Raw genomic sequence first — 21020 nt, 5'->3', positions numbered from 1 at the left:
AAGATTTATTTGATAGGTCAAGTACTTTTAGTTTGTCACACTATTTTCTGAGATCCGTGAAATAGTTCAGACACTCCCTGCCAAGCTGTACCACTCTGTTTCTCCAGCTGCACAGTTAAAAGCATCAATTACTGCACTGTTTCCTCAACACCGCCGATTCTAACCCAGCATCTTCTCCAGTTGTCACTCTCCACAACAGTCTGCAATAGCATTTCAAGGACAAGACTCCAGGAAGCAAGCAACCTGCAATAAGCCAAGTGCCAGGCCAAGCTGCGCCATGCCAAGTATTACCCGCTCTTACAGGACAGCTACAACACACTTTTCCAAAGGAATCCATTTCCCTTAGCACCAGTCCCATAAGCAGGAGATATACATGCCAAAGTACTCTTATAGCCAGATGATGGTCAATTTGCAGCAAGCCAAGGCCTTATAAGTAAATGATACTCTCATATATTCAGTTCATTGTCAATTCTGGAAACAGAATGGCTGTTCTTTATATTCCTTACCCAAAAAAGGACAGGCCAGACTAAAGACGATTTTAAGGAGTTAGCTCTGGTAAGAATTTAACTTCTTCCAAGAAAGGAGCCACAAATCTTGAGATTGCAGATGTCAGGTATGCACATCTGCACATTAATATACCTAGCAAAAATATTTAAAGCTGCTCAATTTGAAAAATTAAATACCATTAGTACTTATATCCCCAAATCCAATGAAGTGGGATAGAGGTATCATTGCAAAACTGAACAGCCAGGAAAAACTTTTCCCCTCCTCTGACTCACTCGCTTTCTGAGAGGATGGAGCTGATTGCATTGCAGCTGTCTCTGCAGAAAGCCAGGCCTGGTTCCTGCACACAACTCTCTGGCTCAGCTGTGCTATTGCCAACGGTAGTGAGACAGATGCTACAGATGTGTGGTACTGTCATGCAGTGCAGCGACTGAAGGTCTCTTTACAGCACTTAAAGCTTCCTCATATCAAGTCATTCCAGAGGGTGCGAAACAAATGTCAGACATTTAAAGGGTCCAGCCTGCAGAAGCAGCATGGGAGATGTTGCAGCACTCCCAATAAAAAGCATCACATCAGCAGCCTCGGCTCAAGCGTATCATTACTTCAACCACATCAGAAGTTTGAGGCTCTCTTGTAAGTCTGGCCTAATAGAAATACAAATAAAGGGTTTTTGAAAAGAGCTGCAAGGTAACTCGTGAGGGTTGTACAGGATGTCTGAAGATGACTATTTACCCACCTTTACTGCTATTTGTTGCACATTTAGTCTACCTCCAACTCACAGTAAAAACTTCTAAATCTGGGCCCATTAGTAGGTAAGAATCTCTTGAGCTTGCCTGAAAATATTCTCTAAGTATTTTTAAAAACGCTCAGCACTCCAATCTTTAGCTATCCATCTGCTAATGAACATAAGTCGTCAATATTAACTGCCTACAGGTGGCATCAATGCTCTGCACTGTAATCAGCACTAGTGCTGAGAACATGCAAAACCACATCCAACTTGCACAGTAAGCATACTGCTGGAGGAAGTCAACATATTCTCCCCATCAGTTACAGTAGTGTCCAACAAAGGAATAATTTGGAAAACAAATCTTCTTCGCTGTTCCACTAGAAAGATTACCTCCCCTACAAGTCTGATGTTGGTTAACATATGCCAAAGCGTAATTACTAAGGCAGGCCAAAAGAAAATGCCCATGCACCCACAACTTGCTAACTCTCCCCAGTTTCTGTCATTTCACTGAACTGTCCTGAAAAAGCTTCCACCAAAAGCTTAGAGAAAATGAGTGCTTGTTATTATGAGTTTAACAACAGAGAATACCTAACATGAGAACCCAAACTTCTAAAGGTGTGCTAAGAGCAGCTCAGCTGAGCCATGGGATGGGAGGGAATACAAGGTGGCAGATGAGAATGGGCTGCATGAAACAGATCCAAGCAGCAGGAAAAAAAAAAACCAAAGAGACAAAACAAAAAACAGACAAGGAAGGAGTAAAGGTGTTACACACAAAGAGCCAAGCAGGGCGTACTCAGAAATCGGGTCCTCCTGCCACCAGGCTTGAACGTCACTCTCTCAGATGCACAGTTAAACTTCGCACAGCCTGTGGGAAAACAAAAACGGGAAGAACAGAGAAAGGAGAGGAGAAGAGACAGAACACCACTACAAGATGTTAGCAACTTGAGGTTGGAAGGGTGAAATGCATTAACATGACACACAAGAATAAGCCTCGAAGTGTGGACCAAAGAGTATGCAGACAATATACGGAGTGAAGAGACTCCCTCCAATACCTCCAGACATTAGGCCACGTTTGCAGTGTTACTCTCCAGTACATAACCCAACAATAAGGTTGCAATCTATAGGAAAGCCAAATCCTGGCAAAAGTATCCAATTATAAAACAGTACAGCACAACTCTAGATACAAAATACTTGAAACAGTTCATTAAAAAAACCCTTTTAGAAAATTCTTCCAAAAAGTCTGTTTCCATTTTCTGTCTGTACTTCTCCAATTTCAGTGAAAACATGCATCAAAACTGATGTATTCAATCAGTCTATAGCAAACCTTTTCAAAAAGATGTTCAAGGGGAAAAAAAAAAACCTGGAACAAGCTAAGTTCAGAGAAGGAATCAAGCTATCATCCCCTTAAGGACTGGCAAGCAAAAAAGCCTTCCCTACCAAATAAATCAGAGCTGTGTCTCAGAAATTATTTGATAACATACTAACAAGCAATCCACAACTTGAGTAACTTGAGTAAATGAACAATTTATTATTCCTACCATCCCATCCTCCTACACTAACTCTTCCTTCCAGGCTAATTCTTTAATTCACAATTACAGAACATGAGCCTTTTTTGCCTTTTATTGTTAAAAATTCCATTGACAGAAACAGCCAAAGCAGTTTGGAAGTCTAAAAGGACTCAAGTCTTCAGAAATTTCCTACCATTTCAATTATCTGTTAACACCAAAGCTGCTCTGTCCCTTCCTTAGTCTCACTTCACGTTTCCGACCCCCATTCTCCTCTGTCCCCTCATCCTTTCAGCCAATACCTTTCCCCCAGGTCAGCAAAACATTGCTTGCCACCACCATACTGCACTCTTTCGTATTCTCGCTGGTGCTTTCATTACAGCAGACAGGGCCATGCACTATATATGCATTACTTCAACAACCTCACCCTTCACCCATGTGAGAAGGTAGAAATCTAGTTGCAAAAAACACCCTTATCAGCCTCCATGCGTAGGTTGGAGACTACCAATCTGTTTTACACTATGTATTAAAAATCAAGTGTCATCAAGTTGATCGTTCGTTCACCAGTAACAAAGGTGCAAGACTCGACACTAATTCCATTTAAAGTCTTACCTTGGCCTGGTGCCGAAAGGCTTGGTACCGAAAGGGCACCATCACTGGTAAAGGCAGAGTAGAGATTTTCGCTAGAAGGTGAAGGTTTGAGGGGCTGTAACAAATGGTTCTGCCCAGTCTCTGGCACACTACCAGGAGGATGAAGAGTCTGCTGTGGGGGCAAGACTGATGGTGCACTTTGAGCTGACAGATTGCCTAGAGGAAGAAGGAAGGCAAAAAGTCGTTCAACGTTTCAGTTTCCCCACATCATTTTTGAAGCTTCTGTCATTGTTCCCAAGGGACAGGAGTAAAAACAGAGCGAAGTTTGACTGGAACGTTTACTAGTGAGTGAAGTCACTACCAAGTAACTCAAATGATCAGTTGAGCTATTACACTAGTAATATAGGAAGAAGTGCTGGGGGGGGGGAAGGATATCATCCTCTGGTCAAGCACGACAATCCAGCCAAGAGAGGGGGAGGCAGAGGGAGGGAACTACTCCAGTTTCTGAGAAAGCAGTAAGACTAGAAAAATTCTTATTTACTTAGGTTTTAAGGCAACTCTGTGCTAGCTCACTGTCACATGCTCACACATAGCTCCCCTATCATATAACAAAAGTGGGCAGCCAGGGTGACTAGATACAGAAATTGCGGCATGATGTGGAATTACCAAAGTGAATGTGCAGGAAGCAGTAACAAATATTTCTGCTCACAGTGCTGACCCGCCAACATTGTTTACGCAATGCTACAGGATTTGAGAGACATCTACAATTACCCAGCAAGCATCTGACATCCATGTCATTCAAACAGTAAACAGAACTATTTTTCTGAGTTCTGCTTATTATAAAAATGGTTTTAGTAAGAAAGGAAATCTTGACAATTGAAACTGTTTCTCAATTTGTAAGTACAAAGAAATTGCAGCTTCATTAAAAAAATCACTACTTTAACATCCATCAGCTGTGACTAAGTTTCCAAAGTGTAAGGACACTAGTAATACCATGCTTAAGCACTACTAAAGTAGGGAAAAAAAAAAAATCTCTGAAAATGACTGAAGACACCAGTCCCATTCTGCAAAATCAGTTTCAGGAGGCAACAAGAAAGTTTATCTTAAAAAGAAAAAAAAAGATAAAAAAATAAATCAAAGTTTTCCCCCACACTGTAAATTTACACTTTTCTTCCTAGTCAGAGCCCTATGACTAATCTCTAAAAAAATACAAATCACAACTTTAAAACTGCTCTTATGGAACAATGTAACAGTATCTTTCAGTAGATTGCAAAAGTCACAAGCAAGACTACCAAATAGCAAAAGCAATTTCAAAATGATCTAGTAATCCAGGCAGTGGAGGAACTGGGACACATCCCCCCCTCCAAAAGACAAGACAGAGAGACACAGACATACATCTAAGAATAAGAGATGGTACCTCTTCTGTTTTATCCACTCAAAAAATTGAAGAAAGTCTTACCTGATAGCTGAGGGCTCTTATTTCCCTGGGAGCTGCTACGGCTGGACTTGCTGCTTTTTCCTTTAGTAGGCCGTCTCCTCCTTCCTGAAAGGGGTGCAGCTGGGGGAATAATTACTGCAGGTGGGGCCTTTCCCAATTTCATGTATAGTGACTCAATCTCCTGCTTCTGGCGACTCTGCAGCTCCTGGATCTCTTTAAGGTGCCTAACAAGTTACAAAAGAGTATGACTTACAAAAATTATATGTATATACATGCATGCATACAATCCCTTCCCTCCAGTCAAGCTTGACCAGCTTCTTCGGTCAAGCTCCCATTAACATTTAAGAAAGGAGGAAATAAATCTTTTCCACAAATAACCACTGAATGCACATGGCAGAACACTTGCCATTTTCCATTGTGCCCTAACCCTGGCTAGAATTCCAACACAAAGTTCCCAACATTGTAATCATAAAACCAGGATAAATGGAAGTACAAACAAGAACATACATCTACTGTAGAAGATCAAATCATTCAGCATTAAAATGCTACATGAATAGCTACATTATTCATTTTCTGAGACATATGGCCTTGGAGACTACATTTGTATTTCCTCAGGATTTTTTTCAGAGCAGTTGCATACACAAGATTTAAAATTGCTAGCTGCCCGAAAAGATGTTCAACTTTCAGTATAAATAAATTAGTAGGTCACATTGCTTGACTTTAAATTTTTTTCTAAGCCAACAAGGATTCTTCAAGAAAAGGAGAACCATTAGAAACGCAAGAAATGCGTATTAGAAATGCAGAGTGTTGTGTGTCATTTTCAAATGAGACGCCACTATTCCCAACTACTAAACTTCAGTGATATGCAAAAGCTTCTATACATCTGCAGTCTTACCCACAGTGCAGCAATCAATCTACATATAGACAACAACAAGGTTACAGGTTAGCAAATTAAGGACCACAAACATGTACATACCTTTTTTGTTATAATTATGTACTACTTTCCCACTAAAGAATCTTACTTCCCACATAAATGCTGACAATGGGTCCTGATACTTAGCAAAAGTTGAGTCTTTTAAAAAGTTTCCTTTTGTTCTTTGTGAAAAGTAAAGTACAGATAAAATTCATATTAATCCTGTTACATATATTTCATACACAACCACACAAGGAAAAAAGCCTTACTTCTCCCGTAACCGACGGAGCTCCAATTTCAAGTCTTCATCTTCAATATCCGACTCATTGTCGCTGCTCATGTAGGAAGAGTTGAATGAATTGCTGAGGCTCTGAACAGGGAGGCTGATCTTCGACCCCAGGGGCTGGAGGGAGTCTGGGCTCCCCGAGCCATCATCCAAATCCTTAGCCATCCCACTTAAGAAGGCGGCCTCCGGTTCAGAGGACGGACCGTTCATGTGTGGGGACTGCCTTGACTCCAACTCTTTCTTCGGAGCTGCAGCTGAAGAAGCAACTTGTTCCAAGTCCACAGAGAGAGGAAGAGTCATTGGCTCTTTCTCTGCACAGCTGACCTCATCCTGAGTCTTTGACACCGAAAAGCGCCCCACTTGATCCGTTGTTGTTGTTACCTGAAAGCGCCCGACCTTAGTAGGCTGACCAACATCTACTGGTAATTGCAGCACAGGAACTATCTGAGGAATGCCATCTACCACATCCAAGGAAGAGTCAGCAACAGCCTCACTTTTCCGACTGCCAGCCTGCTTTACCAGTGTACTCTCTGGGCTACTGCCAGAAAGAGATGAAGAATCAGTGGAGGTGGTTTCAAATTGCACCGGCTTAGTTTCAGGTTTGTCACCCTCTTTTAGCACATCATCCACTGCCACGGATACCTAGAATAGAAATGCAATCATGCAGACTTTCTTAGTTCTTCCTTAATGTGATGCTTTTATTTACCTTAATAGTAAGGTGCATCTGAGAGGGGAAAATAACTCGTTTCCTTGGTATGCCACAAAGCAGGCTACTGCTTCCCTCCAAGTAACACACTGCCACACAAAATAGTACTTCTAAGCAACCTGGAGGATTAACTCCAAGAAACACAGCAGATTCAGAGGGGACTTGCTTCACAGTGAACGTCTGAGCACTGCCAGCCAAAAAGCAGCTAACATTAAAGACCAAGGCCAACAGTTACACAGCTAAGGCCTGACATGATGAAACACTGTATTCACAATTCTAGACCTGCATAACCTATTGTAATCTCTGCCCTGAATGAAAACAGCATCTGCACAAAGCACTGCATTCACAAGCCCAACACGGACATTTTCTCCCGACAGAAAAGCCCACCATGAGGCACACTGAGGTGGCACTATGCAGGAACTGCTCAGCGAAGATCCTGTATCAACAAGCAAGTCAGTTTAACATCTCCTACCTGAAACCGTCCCATCTTAAGAATCCCGGCTCCTGCTGTGGTAGCCATAGCACTGCTCTCTCCACCACATGATGCTGAAGCTAAGGAAAAGGAGAATGGGATTAAGAAGAAAATAAGCAACAAATCATTTGAACTTCAACCATTTCTTTTTACCTACTTCAAACTCACCTATCAGTTAACTCCTAGCAGGCCTTTGGATTCACGGAACCTAATCTCTTTTTTCAACTTTACCAGATAGAGTATCAAACTGCAGTATTAAAGTGAAGTATTTTTCTATAAAGTTTCCCTGCACAGTATACTTGCTAGAAGTGCACTTTTAGATAGCAGTAAAAAAAGCACACTGATTTCAAACAGGGATGTGAAATTGCCAAAAAATAAAAAACAGAACTGAAATTCATGTAAGAAAAAAGCTTATTTTAATTCAATACCCACATTGACTACCTAAATTTCTATTAATAAATTGTACCCAGCATTTGTGAAAAGTGGTAAGTTGAAGAAATGCTATAAACCACATTTACTCAAAGCAGTCTATCTGAAGTTTTCAGAGCTGAATTCTTAGGTGTCAGCTCCTAATTTTGTTGCTGTATACGCTGGCAGTATAAGGTTACAAAGCTGAGAAATAACATTCTATTTTTAAATCAGTTCTATTGGACAGCTTGCTGTGTTTATTAAGCAACTTCCCAGTTTGTTTACTTTTACCTTCTAAACTTCGGCAGGCAAAAACCAACTCATTTTGTAGCAGACAAATGAGTTCTACAGTATAGTTCACTAGTGACACACCAAAATGGGAATATTTTATTTTCCTACTGGTTTTATTAGCTTTTGAAGGTTTGACATTGAACTTCAGAGGCACATGCAAGTTAAATAATGTTTACTAGATAGGTCAGAAATAATCTTAGTACCACATTAACAGTTTCTTTTAAAAAAGGAAGATTTTTAAAACTAAAACAATTAGGGGAATACTGATAGTCTCAGACTATTTTGCAAGTTGTTGGGTTCCCCCCCCAACAATTGAACTCATTTAGATTTGAAAGTCATTGATCATTCAGACTTCAATTGTTGATCATCCAGTCAACCTTCAGTTGACCTAAAGCAGACAGAAGGGATTCTGGTTTTCCTACTCACTTTCTTAAGTTTTTAGTAATTTAACCTTCATTTCTCTATTTAAATAAAAAGGAAACATTCTTAGGTTAGGAAGAGGTATCCTACATATAGAACACAGCACGATGATGCAAAATGGGAAGTCTTACTGTTGTTGCCAAGAACGTAACACAAGACAGAAAACAGTTCCTTCAAATCCTCAAGCTGTACCTTAGCATCATACTGGAGATTCTTTGCAAGTCTTAATTTAGCATTTTGGACAGCTTTAAATCCTAAATGAGTTACTATAATATGCATGTATCATTCCCCTCTCCTGGCCTACAGTGGAAAATTTCAGTCTAGTTACTGAAAACTAATACGATCCTTAAGGAATTGCCATTGTATGACTTACTAAAAAAGGCTATATCCTTCCAAATTGCTAGTCTGTTCAATTTTGGATTGTATCTCCATGCTGAGAAACCATCTAAAATAATCAAGGCTGTCTTACCATCCTTCAGAGACTGTGTTGCTGTGGACACCAGCCCGGTAACCGTTGTAGATGCTACTGAGGGCACAGACTACAGGTTCAAGGGGACAAACAAAATAAAATTTATTTAGAAGAATCAGCAGTTGGATTGAATGCCAACAAATCCACCATAATGCGTATTACATAATCTTTTATTTCCACCGGGGTCAAATTATGACCCACGACAAGACAAATGCAAGAGTTTTTAACCTCCAAAGTAAGCAACACCAGCAAGAGATCTTGCACGTCTTACAAACCTGAGGCGGAAAGCAGAATATCCCCTTTTGCTTTGCAGAAGTAATGCATAAGTAGCCACTTGGAGATCACAATGTCAATCATTATCTTCATTTTGTATTGAAGTTTATTATTACAGTCTTAATATTTCAGATTCACACTTTAAACATCCCTCCCAAATCACATACTGCTTGTTTAGTGCTCTTTTCCCTTATTCCATAGTCAATTCCCCTTCTAGTTTGGTGACGTTAATGACATCACCAGAAAAGCTGGATTAAGAACCAATACCAAAACCAGCCTCAGGAAATACGTAATCTATTGCAAAATACAGATTTTTCCTATTTAGGTTGACTCAGTCCCACAAACTGTAAGATGACGCTTCGTTTTTATTTTTAGAAGTCTGAAGACTTAGGCAGTGACCTAAGAGCATGACCTTGAGAAAATACTAAAGTTTTTCAAGACTACTAACTGCCAACATTGCAAACGTACACAGGCAGGAGCAGATGTCACTGGAACGGTCTCTGGACTAAGGGTTCTTCTCAGCTTAGCATCCAGATCTTCCAGTGGCTGCTGGGACTGATGAGAAAGGAAAGAGTAAACAGCTGTCCCAGCGCAGGAGAAATACATCACATTTGAGAAACAACAGCCGTATTTAATACTAAAATTTAAAGCAGTCAGTACAGCTTACATATTTCTACCATGTTCCCATCCTACATGTTTACATTTAACATGTATAGCACAGTAAGACTGGAAGCAATTTAAGCAACACATTTGGTAAAAAACAGAAAAGAAGCATTAACTGGAACTTCTGTTTTTCCTGAAGTTAGCAAGAAGTTTGCATTCCCACTCTTTAGAATCGACCAAAGATGCTGCAAGCCTGCAAGTTCTACATTTTTTGGCTGGAAGATAATGGAGGTAATTTGTATTATGGATTATCTAAAATCCTGAATTAAGAAAGTCAATTGGCGGGGGGGGGGGGGGGAGGGGAGGAAATCAAAGAAAAATTCAGAAAGATGCCCAAAATTTCAAAAGCAAGCATGGATAAAGCATGATTGAGGATAACACAAACTTAAAAAAAAAAACAAAAACAAAAATGAAACTCACTTACAAGTTCCCTCAAAGAAGCTATCTGGATGATTGACTTGAAGAGAAGGAAGGGAGAAGGGCAGTCTCACTCCCAAGTAGGCTTATTACTTAAATTTCAGCTGTTTGAGTAGGCATCCAAGATGATTTTCAAACTTGGCCAATTGAAATGGGGAGGGGAAGAAAATTACCTAAAAATATCTTAAAGATAAGAAAAGTTCGGATTCACTCAAAATTAATTAGGGCCATACCCCTAAGATACATATGGAAGAAGAAACTGTTGGCAGATGTCACTAAGTTGCAATTCTGACACTATGGAGTAGAAATTTCCACCCAAACTTTAGCATCATTAATCTTTTCAAGCCTTCTATATTAAAAAGCTAGATTTGTTTTTAGAACTGAAGCTGAGGTCATGGCAACATAAAAACATTACCTTCCACTTTCAAGAAACTGAAAGTTAGAGATACACAACAGTATAAAGATACTTTCAACAGGTTGCCAGGATGACATTCTTCCTGAATTGTGGATTTCAAAATACAACCAAAAAACCGAAGAACAACAAACCCTGTATCATTTCCATCCAAACAAAAAAAAGAGCACAAGAAGATGCAGACTTCTATGTCTCCATTCAGAAATCCAAATGCTTGGAGACAAGTAGACAAGTGAGCTAATTTAATTCAATAATACTGTAAAATAAAGATGACATTTGACCTGAAATACTCACCACTTAACGCTCACAAGAAGATATTTGCTTCAAGTAAACAAAGAGTTGTGATATCAGAATGATCAGGAAATAAAGATTTCCTTATGGAACAAGGGTACCAAAATGAAGCTTGAAAAATTAATCTAAATACACTTCAAAAACCAATTAAGGAATAAACAGAACAGGTATTTAAGACTAAGGAACAAACTGTCCAGAACTGGTCTTGAGATGACACGTACTTTGTCTGCAAATTAGGAGTCTGGTACTAAGGAGAGAAAAAAAAGGTTGTGTAATGAGCTATGAGAGAAGCAGTAAGGAATGCAAGCCTATCTACTTTAAGACAAGCCAGTAATTTTCCAGATAGCAGCAAATGCCCTTAACAGACAATTAGATTTGATCCAGTTGGTTTCCTCCAATTTTGTCTCACTCCTAGACAGGCTTTAGAGTTCAAATGAGAAGTGAAATTAGGTAAGCTGTTTCCAAAGGACAAGCAGCAAGGGATCTGTATTTGTGCCTTTTCCATACCACAAATCCTGCCAGAAATACCTATGACAAACAGGAAGAAGCCTTTTGCAGTGGTACAGTGGCTTGAGTCACCTAAGTGGCTACAAGTGCTTTGAGTTTTGGGGAAAAATATTACATATACCCAGTTCCAAGCAATGACAATAAAAAGGACTATGAACTTAGTGTGACTGATTTTGACCAGCTGCCTCCAGATCCATTTGCTATCCTTGCTCATGGTAAGAACACAGGTAAGAATTATCACCGAACTGTTTTTGTCACCTCTTCAGCAAAACCATACTTCAAAAAGAACTGGCCGAAATGCATAAACCAGCTTCTGCCTCCAGAAGCCGGAGGAAAAAAAAGCATTGCTTGCTAACACTACCATCCTGTAGCTCTACATAAGTCAATCAGCTTCTTGCTAGGTTTGCAGGCAGTAGTTACCCATTTCCTGATTACTCAACAAGGCAGGAATATGGCCTCCTGCTAGAAAGAAGCTGCATAAAACCAAATACAGCAGCACTCCTTTCCATGACAGGTTTCAAGAGCAATACATTCACTTTCTTAGTTTTCTTACAGAAAGAGCACAAATTTCTGCCTTTTCACACTGAATAATACTTTCCAAGTAGTAGACTGATTCTCATTGCTTACAAAAGATTTAAACATGCTTTAATTAAAAAGAAGAGACAACCAAGAAGTAGTTCTGGATACAGAGGCCATCTGCAAGGACTCCTTGATTAAGGTCACTGATTTGCATTTGCTCCATCAGATGAAGACCAAGAAGGTGGTAGAGCAGGAACAGACAGGACGAGATGTCAACTTTCAGCACATTGTAACTTAGGTCCACTAGACTGTTTTCATTCTAATCTCCAGGACATGCTCTATGCAAACTTAGTCTAAAAGAGATTCTTAAGAGATCACAAAATAATGACATCTACTGAGAGAACTAGAGAAACTGCTGAATACAGACAGAGCTTCTCCATAGAAAGCACTGGAAGAAAAAAGCTGGAAAACTTAAAAAGGGACTATTAATGTCATGAACCAACATAAAAATACATGAAAGCAGCTAACATGCCCTGCTGCTCAACTCTACTCATGTCTTTAGGACCAGGTAATATCATGGTTCTCACATGTGAAAGACAGAAATGGAAATACTATTCCAATGGTATCTTTGAAGATTAGTACCCTAATACATGTAATTCATTTTTCACAGTTTTAGCTGTAGAATGAGCCATGACAGCTCATTAACCAAAGTTGCCTTAGCACAGTTTAAAGTTGCAATTTTCTAACACTATTCCTTTGTATGACAGTCAGCTTAAATCCTTTCTAGAAGTCTTCTCATCAAGCTATTGTAAATCCCAAAAAAGGAACAGCTTGCAAAGAACTAAAATGACCTTTAAAATTTAGTTTAAGTTCCCTTCCACAGGTGAAACTTGAATTCAAGAGCTCCACTGCAAGAGATGAGAGGGAGAATGTTACCAAAGTGTTATGGAGAGGGCTTTATCAAGGTTAGCTCAGGCTGCATTAAAATTCTCAGTGGTCAAGAAAACAAAACAGAAATCAGGCCATAATGCTAATAAGTATTGTACAAATTTTCATACTGTAGCTATTTTATTGGAATTACTTTAAAGTTATAGTTGACTTAATTCTTTTCTTTCTATAAAAGGACAGACTCCAATTCAAGTGTAGCTTTTGGACACGTATCCTAGGACTATTCATTGTGGACTTAAGCCACAGGTGGAAGAGGTTAATACTATAAGAAGCACATGTACACAGGAAACAGTAGATTTAAGACAAAATTACTCTGAGCCTTAAGCAGGCACCACTAGGTACCCACTTGAATCGTATTTTCTTTACAGGTTTGAATACAAAACTGGGATGATAATTCTGTGCCAAGTGTACTTCAATATAATTCTATAGAAAGCCATCTTTGTGTTTATTCACAAACTTCTTGTAAAAGTAGCACAACTCTATCTCATGATCTCATGCGTTTTGTTCAGTTATTTTTTCAGCTTTTCTTTGCATATTGAAGTGTAGTGTTCCCATGTTACTTCTCATTACACAGCATTTAGAACATTAAGAGTTCTTTCAATTACAGGGGGGGTGCTCTGTTTTTTTAAACAAAAGTGAAGACAGATTTAATCTTTGTGGTCTTGAGCTGAACACCTGCCCAATTTACATACAAAATATCCAAGCTAACTATTTCATACAAGGACAATCTGAGCAAGGGAAGCCAGTATTACATTTCAACTCATGTTTATGATCAGGAGCTTCAGACATCTTTTGCAAATCTGAAAGCCTAGTGAAATCAGAGTGTAGTAATAACTGGGAATAAAAACAAAAACCAAAAAAGAACAAAACCAGGAATTTGCAAAGCCAGCAATTTTGCATTTTCATTAATGTTTAATTGCAGTATATACTGCTTCCCTAAAGAGCTATTATTTTGCTAGAAGAAAACAGGTTCAAGTTTTATGCACACACTCACCTGTGTTACTTTTTTGTTTTTTTTTAAAAACACTCTAAAGTGCAGGTTAACACACTAAAAAACCCCCAGCCTGATTAATTGTTCCTGTGCTTCAGACACTGGGTACAGCATCCTGAAGGACAAGCTACATATCCAGTGCTAAAGTGACTCTGGCCACTGCTACAGTTACACAAAAGAGGTTACTCAGTCAAAAGAAAAGAAAAACAAAGACATTAATAACATGCAATGGAGAGTTTAATCGAAACATGCTCTTTGAAAGGAAAAGAAGCAGATAAAAATCTGCCGAGTCGTGTAGCACCTGAGTTAGTGAAGGTCCTGGAAAAGGTGGCAGCGGCTCACTGGATGGAGTGCCAGCTGGAAGTTCAGAACCTACTGGTAGCACCTATGGATAATGAAGAGGAAACGCGAGTCCATCAGACATGGAACGGATCAGATACCAAGCTACAGACAGTCATGTCATACAACAGAAGCCTCAACATTTTTTTCTGCAGAGACTTCTTTCCTGGAGAGTTAGCATAGAGTCTTTAGGGATTTTTGCAACAAAGTTGGGGGAAGTTGTTTGTTTGCTTTTGTTCTATTTTTTAATCCAGATTATCTTTGAGTGGGCATAATTTCCAGTTTAAACAAGCTGCTGTGTCCAGGAGCAAAGTATCTTGGGGATATTATTTTCAAGTCTGCAAGAAATGATACAATAATTCTTCCAATTCAATTAAGTTTCCAAGAAGCTTAATTTATAAAAGGGTGCAAGAATGCACTCAATCTCCTTACAATAGATCTATGTTAACTGCCCATTAGCAACAGCAAGCTATGTGCTTCTGGCAAATTGTTCCAAGCAATATGACTTGAGAACAGTGAGAACAGGAACTGTCATGCCTGAAGATGTCTCCACTTGTTGAGAAGCAGATTTATAGACACCTCACACCAATCTCTTGATCCATCACTTTTTTGAATCTGAAGGGTGTTGATGACCCACAGAAGATGACTAGGCCATGCAACCGGGTAGGAGGAAGTCATCCAGGTTATGTGGAAGAGGTTAGAGAGACTGGAAAGGTTAGAAGGAGGCATCAAAGCCTTTCCGCCAGGTCAGATAGCACATTCCAGTTAGTTATTTCCATTGTTAGGGAAGTGGGAAGTTTTAGGATTTAAGTGATCCATTACGCAATTTGCAATTCTTATTCTCAGCTGTAATCTTGAGGCTTGACCATGACTTTTAAGCTTGAGAAATACATGATAGCCTTATGGTTACAGCGTTGGTCAGCTGGCTTCCCTTGTACGACAGCGAGCACTGCTGGATATGGGTAATCGGCCCAAAGTCTACTCCAGTCCTCAACAAGCAGAACCAGTTCTAGCTTACAGTCATGTTACCACAGCTTAACTAATGGTTCAAACTGCAGTAATAACTGCCTGGTGGAGATACGCTCCATAATGATCTATCCTCCCAAAAATGTTGCGGCAGGAACTACGCGAAGTTGCATTACCTCAGCTTTTTTTGTGCATTAGGAACATACTCATGGATGTTACCTGTTCTGAGGCATGTTGAATTGCTAAGCTGTGGCAAGTTAATAATTTAGTTTATAAATAAAAGGCAAAACATACTTTAAATAAATTCGTAAGACAAGACAAAACACATTTAACTGTCTAGGTTAACAGGCTGGCCATAAACAAAATAAAATGCACACATACACAGTTTAGTAAACCCCAGAACACTGAAGCAATAAGCTCCTTAAAGCTCACAAACAACACAGAAAGTGAAACTAAAACTAAGCTTTGACAAAAACCCCCAAACTAATTTAAGTGAAAACTTCAGAGAGTTTTCCCACAACTGATATCAAAAACCCCAAACATTTATTACATTTAAACCCAAGCCTTTTAATTACAGGTTTGCAGTTAGCAGGTTTCTAACTGCTCCAACTGTTCCTGAACCAACACCAGTTTTTATTACTTTCTAATCTTTCTTTTCTAATTCTCAACTTCATTTCTACATAAACGCATGCCTCTGTGTCTAGGTTTCCTTCCCAACTTCCTTGGCACATAGTCCCACTCCTCCACAGCAGAAATTTTCTACTTTGTTTGAATATAAAGAGTACAAGGGAAAGACTACTAATGAATGGAGATGCTAGGAGCATTAGCTCAATTCGAATGGCCTGAAACTGGTCAATAGCAAGGCTAGCCAAAGACGACCAACACAAAGTGTTGGTGAGTGGAAAAGAACATTACAGAAACAAAAAGTGAGTATTAAGGTTTTTGGTTTGTTAAACACCTGAAAGTTTCTTCAACCTATTTCCATTTAACTTTGAAAAGGAAAGAGCTACCAATAGTTTGAAATATTGAAATGCACTGTCTCCCAACACAGGGAGCCATTTAAAACAAAATAGGTAGTCTAATTTCACATATTGATACTTCTGATTAGTGAGCAGGTAACAACATCCACAACGCATCTCAAGTTGTTACTGTAAAATCATGACTATCTCTATGAAAGAGTGTTTGTTTGAAGAGCACAATTCAGTAAACAAACAAAAAAGTTTGTTTTCAGATATCCAGATATCTTTCAAACTTCTCAAAATTCTGCTTTCACAAATCAAACATTTGGAAGGAAAAGAGTATCCAGGCACCACATAAGCAGCAGACGACTTTTAGAAAAAAATAGAAAAACACCACCTTTCAGTCAGGTTCACCTTTGCCTTCAAGGAACAGGCTAATGATAAGCAGCAAAGCTAAGCTATGCTGACTACTTTGTGAAACATACAACCACCCTGTCTCATTCTAGTGATCATGTACAAGATAAAAAGCTATTTAAAGCAAGCTTTCCAAATTCTATTTTAAAAAACCCACAAAAAAGCAAACCACAGTTGCTTCACTCTTTGCAGTTTAGGAATAGGAAAAATTAACAGCAACGCTAGAGAGCTCTCTCAGAGGCATAATATAGAATTGGACTTTTTTTTTTCCAATATGGACGAAATAAAACACCTTGGGACGCAAAAACAACCAGAGCATAAAACTTTCAGTATTATATTAAATGAAGACACCTCTGGCTGAATAAGTATTTTGCTTTATGAAAGGGATTTTGTTCATGAAGGCTGTTTCCTACAATACTTGAATATTCACACAAACATTGCATTTCTTACCGGTACCCTGCTAAGAGGTGGCTTTGAAGGAGAGGTCCCTGGTTTCACTACTGCTGTTGCAATGCTGCTCGATGCCGAAATATAGCTGACAGGGGTGATCACTTGCCCGGGAGTGGCAACTGGTGTCAGCACTGGCAAGCCAGTTGGTCCAAGAGGCAAACTGCTCGGAGGTATACAAGTGCTAATGGATGTCAGGGGTTTAGTTGGTGCAACAACAGTGGTTGGTATCCCAGGAATAACTGTAGTTTCCATTACCAATGATGTCTCCAGAGATACTGAGGGATGTGCTGTTCCCACATTACCATGTTCACTGAAGAGAGACCGTAGCTTTTCTTCCAGGGTCTTTATATCATCAATACCAGGAGCTTTAGATTGAGCATCAGCATCAGCCTCCAGACAGTGAATGTGAGGCTGATTGGGTAACGGAGCTGGTTGAGGCTGGCTGTGTATCAAAGTTTGCTGTACTGCAGGCAAATTAGTGACTGGTTGTGGTAAGACGCCAGGTAAGGGAACCTGGGGCAACATGGGTGTCGCACTTGGAATCTGGGGTAGGACAGGTGTTGATGTAATTCCTGTTCCTGATGGGACAAGTAAGGGATGTATCATTGGCTGAGTGACTGAACCACATATGCTTGTTGCTACTGAGGATGATAAAGGTGCAGAGATTGGAAGAGACAAGCCAGCTGCACTGCAGAGCTGTGATTTATCCATAGACTGCCCACTCTCAGGTAGTGACTGTGGAGCACTTACGACTGTTGTTTCTGCCAGATTGGAGACAGAGCCACTGCTACTAAGCTGAGGAAGCTGCAAAGCCACGTTCTGAGCCAGAGACAGGGCAACAGATGTCTGGGGTGCTGCCATACTACTTACAATCTGAGGAGTAGACTGAGATGTCACAGCTGGTGCAACGACACCAAGACCAGTGACACCAGGAACCTGGGTAGATGGCAGTGCCAAAGACGATGCTGTGCTGATACTGGGGGCAATGTCTCCAGTTACTGGTTGAGCAGGCTGGGATGTGGTAGGTAAGGAGAAAGAAGCAGGGGCGCTCACACTGGAAGCGACACCAGTTGATTGCTGTCCAGATTGTGAGGCTGGAGGTGGAGAAACAGAGCTTGGCACACTTGCAGTTGGTGCAACTCCAACAGCTGCACTTTCTGAAGGCAAAGTAACAGATCCTGGAAGAGAAACTCCTGTGCTGGAGGGAACTGATATTGAAGAAGCAGCCACAGAGGCAGGAGGCGCACCACTGCCTGCCATGGTAGAAAGTGCAGGTGGAAATGGTGGTATTGTTTGATTGAACACTGGAGGAGCTGTACTAGGTCCTTCTGTCATTTGAGCGTGCCCCATCTCAGAGAAAGCTTGCTGCAAGCTCAGTGATGATGCCGAGTGGGAGAGATTCATTCCAGGACCATGTAATGGAGATGCAGCAACTGGAAGAACAGAAAAATGTCAGTCCACCTGGAGGAGTTCATTACAATATTATTGTCTATTGCTAGACTAAGATCACACTTACCTCTCAGCATAATAAAAAAAAATTACAAATCCAGGCTTACATAAAAATACAGAATTAAGGTTTCAGAGTCTTGCAGACAGTCCATCAGCATTGCCCCCCCACCTGAGAATCCTGCATAGTACCACCCACAAATTATGATCACTTCTTACCAGCACAGACAGTTCCTTACTTCCCCAAGTACTTTAAGAGGGCTTTAGGAACAGTTTAGTTAACTAACTTCACATGTGGTTTCGATGAACATGTCTTAGCCATCAGATTTTAAGAGTTTAGATAACTTACCCACATCCGGAGTTTCTTTTCCTCCAGGAACAGCAGATGTGAAAAAGCCCTGTTCTTTTAACCGACTCTCAGGGACAGGGCTGACAATAAACCGTCTTCCTGCAGAATGGACAACCTGGGTAAAGGAGCTAGGAGGAACCCCTAAACAGAAAGAAGTTAGATGTTTAGTGATACATGGTGGTAACTGAATACATAACCTGCAATATGGAATGTGCACTCCATCATACAAAATAAAAACTTGGCTGCACCCATCCGCTGAAACAGAAAGAGGTAACTGTTGAAAAAAATCACAAAAGACTTACCTATTCTTTGTGGCATGGAAGATGTAGGATCTGGCTGTTTGAACTCTAATTTCTGTAAAGTAAGATAAAATTTAAAGTTCTATTCTGAAACAGAAACCCACAAGATAGTTCTTAAAATGCTAGCTTACTGAAATGTGGGCATTTAAGGTAAGCAGTACCTTGGACCCAAGCACCATTACCAAACTAGTGGAATTCTGCCCAAATAAATGTCAGCTACAGTGCTTTTAGAGCTTCTCAGCTTAGTGACCGTCAATATAACAAATCGATCTAAACACTCTTTTGTTTGCAGGCAGTCCAACTGATTTCCTTAAACATTCCGCAGATAAATGGATGTTTCAAACTAGTTCTGGGTGGAAATAAGGCAGAGATTCAGGAAATGTCACCCCTTCTTATTCCCAGCAACCAGTTTCAAAACCTGTCTTTCCTAACCAAGCCATCCAATCTCTTAGTAGCTCACTGGATAGAGGGCCTGAGTCCAGGCTCTCAGTGCTTAGTGAGCAGCACAGGGCTGGGGGTTTTAGTGTCCTACCTCACAGTAACCTCAAATCCAAGAAGCCTCAGCATTTAAGATTGTCTGTTTAGTGGACTGTTAGGAGATGCAGCAGCTTCAGAAATGTTAGAACACATGAAAAAGCAAGAGGTCTATGATATTTAGCTTTCTAAATGAATTTTAGGCTCTCACACTGATATGAAGCTTTCTCTGCTTGTCTTTTCATTTAATTATTAAGCTTTGATATTTCTCATGAAAGAAAGTTTCAGTTTCTAGCTAGCTCTACTCACAAAACCGTACCACCCAAAATGGAAAATACAAATACCTAAAGCAATCTGTCCTCTACATACCTGTGACCCTGGAAAGAAGCCATCATCTTTTGTCCGCATACTCTCCAAACCCTGATCACCTTCTGGTTCCACACTTACATCCTCACTTAGCATTTCATCTGCTTTCTCAATAATCTCTCGTACCTGTTCTACGAATGAGTCTCTCTCGGTTGCTAAAATAAACTCATTCTGCACCTGTAGAGAGAACAAAGCAACAATAATTTTCCACAAATTATTTCAAAACAATATATTGAATAACCAATTTGCTTCTGGTATTACTGTTTGTCCTCCCTTGACTGTTTTTATGCACAAGAAAAAGATGGTGACACCTTAGAGAAAAACAATTGTTTCTAAAATTATCTCCAGCACAGAAGTATTTGCTCTGGTTTACTCTTTGCTGTGGAACAACATTCAATCTCACCGCCATCAAACTGCCACCTCAATTTTTGCTTAGCACAGTGAAATTTAAAATTAGTAGCCTTATCTTACTGCAGTTCCTCTTATCTAATGTAATGTACATTAAGAGCCATATTTAAAGGGAACTATAATATAAAAAAAATTTGAAAGTTCTGTATTGAAAGATGTGTTCTGTGCTTCTCTCTTGCCATGCCAAATAGAAGTTCTACTCTATGCAGATTGCACATCAGTAACTCAAAGTCTGGCTGTAGTATGTAAATGCAAGTATTAATTACGTTCCCAATACAGGGAGAGGAAGATTGCTCAGCCTATCTAGTTTCAATCCATTATATTGCTTTATAAAAATACATTCTGCTGCTTATGTTGGAGGAAACAAGCTTAAAACAAGTATATTTGGCATTTAGAAAGACATTCTTAGTTCGGTCTGACCCATGAGAAAATTCTGTCTCCTGAAATAATGCATGGTATAACTCTCAGAGACAGCTAGTCTATGAAACAGAAGTAAAGCTGTCAGTCACAGTATCTCCGCTGGGAAAGAGAGAGAAAGTGCCTTAGAGGTAAAACCTGAGACATTGGTTTTACATCAAGTTTCTGGGATGCTGGTTCAGAAAAAGGAGAGACAAGCATGATGTGCTTATATCAGGCTTTGCAATGCAGAATACTTACTAGTTAAAGAAACCTTCAGTGCTTTAATTTGAGCAATGACAGATACCTATATGGGGTATGCCTAGTAGTATCCTGATTAAAAGGAAACCAGAAAGTCTTACAATCAAAGGTTTCCTCAATATTCAACAAGAAACCAATGAGC

General features: G+C 39.8%; 1 protein-coding gene across 11 annotated transcripts in view; it reads right to left on the bottom strand.

The window, feature by feature from the left end:
* WNK1 (WNK lysine deficient protein kinase 1) overlaps window positions 1–21020 on the bottom strand; it is a 109015-nt gene that overhangs the window by 6871 nt on the left and 81124 nt on the right. For 9 of the 11 annotated variants that reach the window (XM_075159154.1, XM_075159164.1, XM_075159199.1 and 6 more), the window contains 11 exons: window positions 19817–19990; window positions 18977–19028; window positions 18675–18815; window positions 16880–18312; window positions 14053–14136; window positions 9472–9558; window positions 8731–8800; window positions 7143–7222; window positions 5948–6606; window positions 4787–4989; window positions 3349–3543 (listed from right to left, as the gene is read on the bottom strand). In XM_075159154.1, the coding sequence (XP_075015255.1) occupies window positions 3349–3543; window positions 4787–4989; window positions 5948–6606; window positions 7143–7222; window positions 8731–8800; window positions 9472–9558; window positions 14053–14136; window positions 16880–18312; window positions 18675–18815; window positions 18977–19028; window positions 19817–19990 (3178 nt within the window). The remainder of the gene's footprint in view (window positions 1–3348; window positions 3544–4786; window positions 4990–5947; window positions 6607–7142; window positions 7223–8730; window positions 8801–9471; window positions 9559–14052; window positions 14137–16879; window positions 18313–18674; window positions 18816–18976; window positions 19029–19816; window positions 19991–21020) is intronic. The other 2 variants (XM_075159188.1, XM_075159178.1) reach the window with 2 other exon arrangements.

The sequence above is a fragment of the Calonectris borealis genome, chromosome 1 (assembly GCF_964195595.1).
Source record: "Calonectris borealis chromosome 1, bCalBor7.hap1.2, whole genome shotgun sequence".
Taxonomy (NCBI): Eukaryota; Metazoa; Chordata; class Aves; order Procellariiformes; family Procellariidae; genus Calonectris; species Calonectris borealis.
Note: the sequence above shows the minus strand (reverse complement) of the source record. Positions and strands in the feature narration are given on the sequence as shown.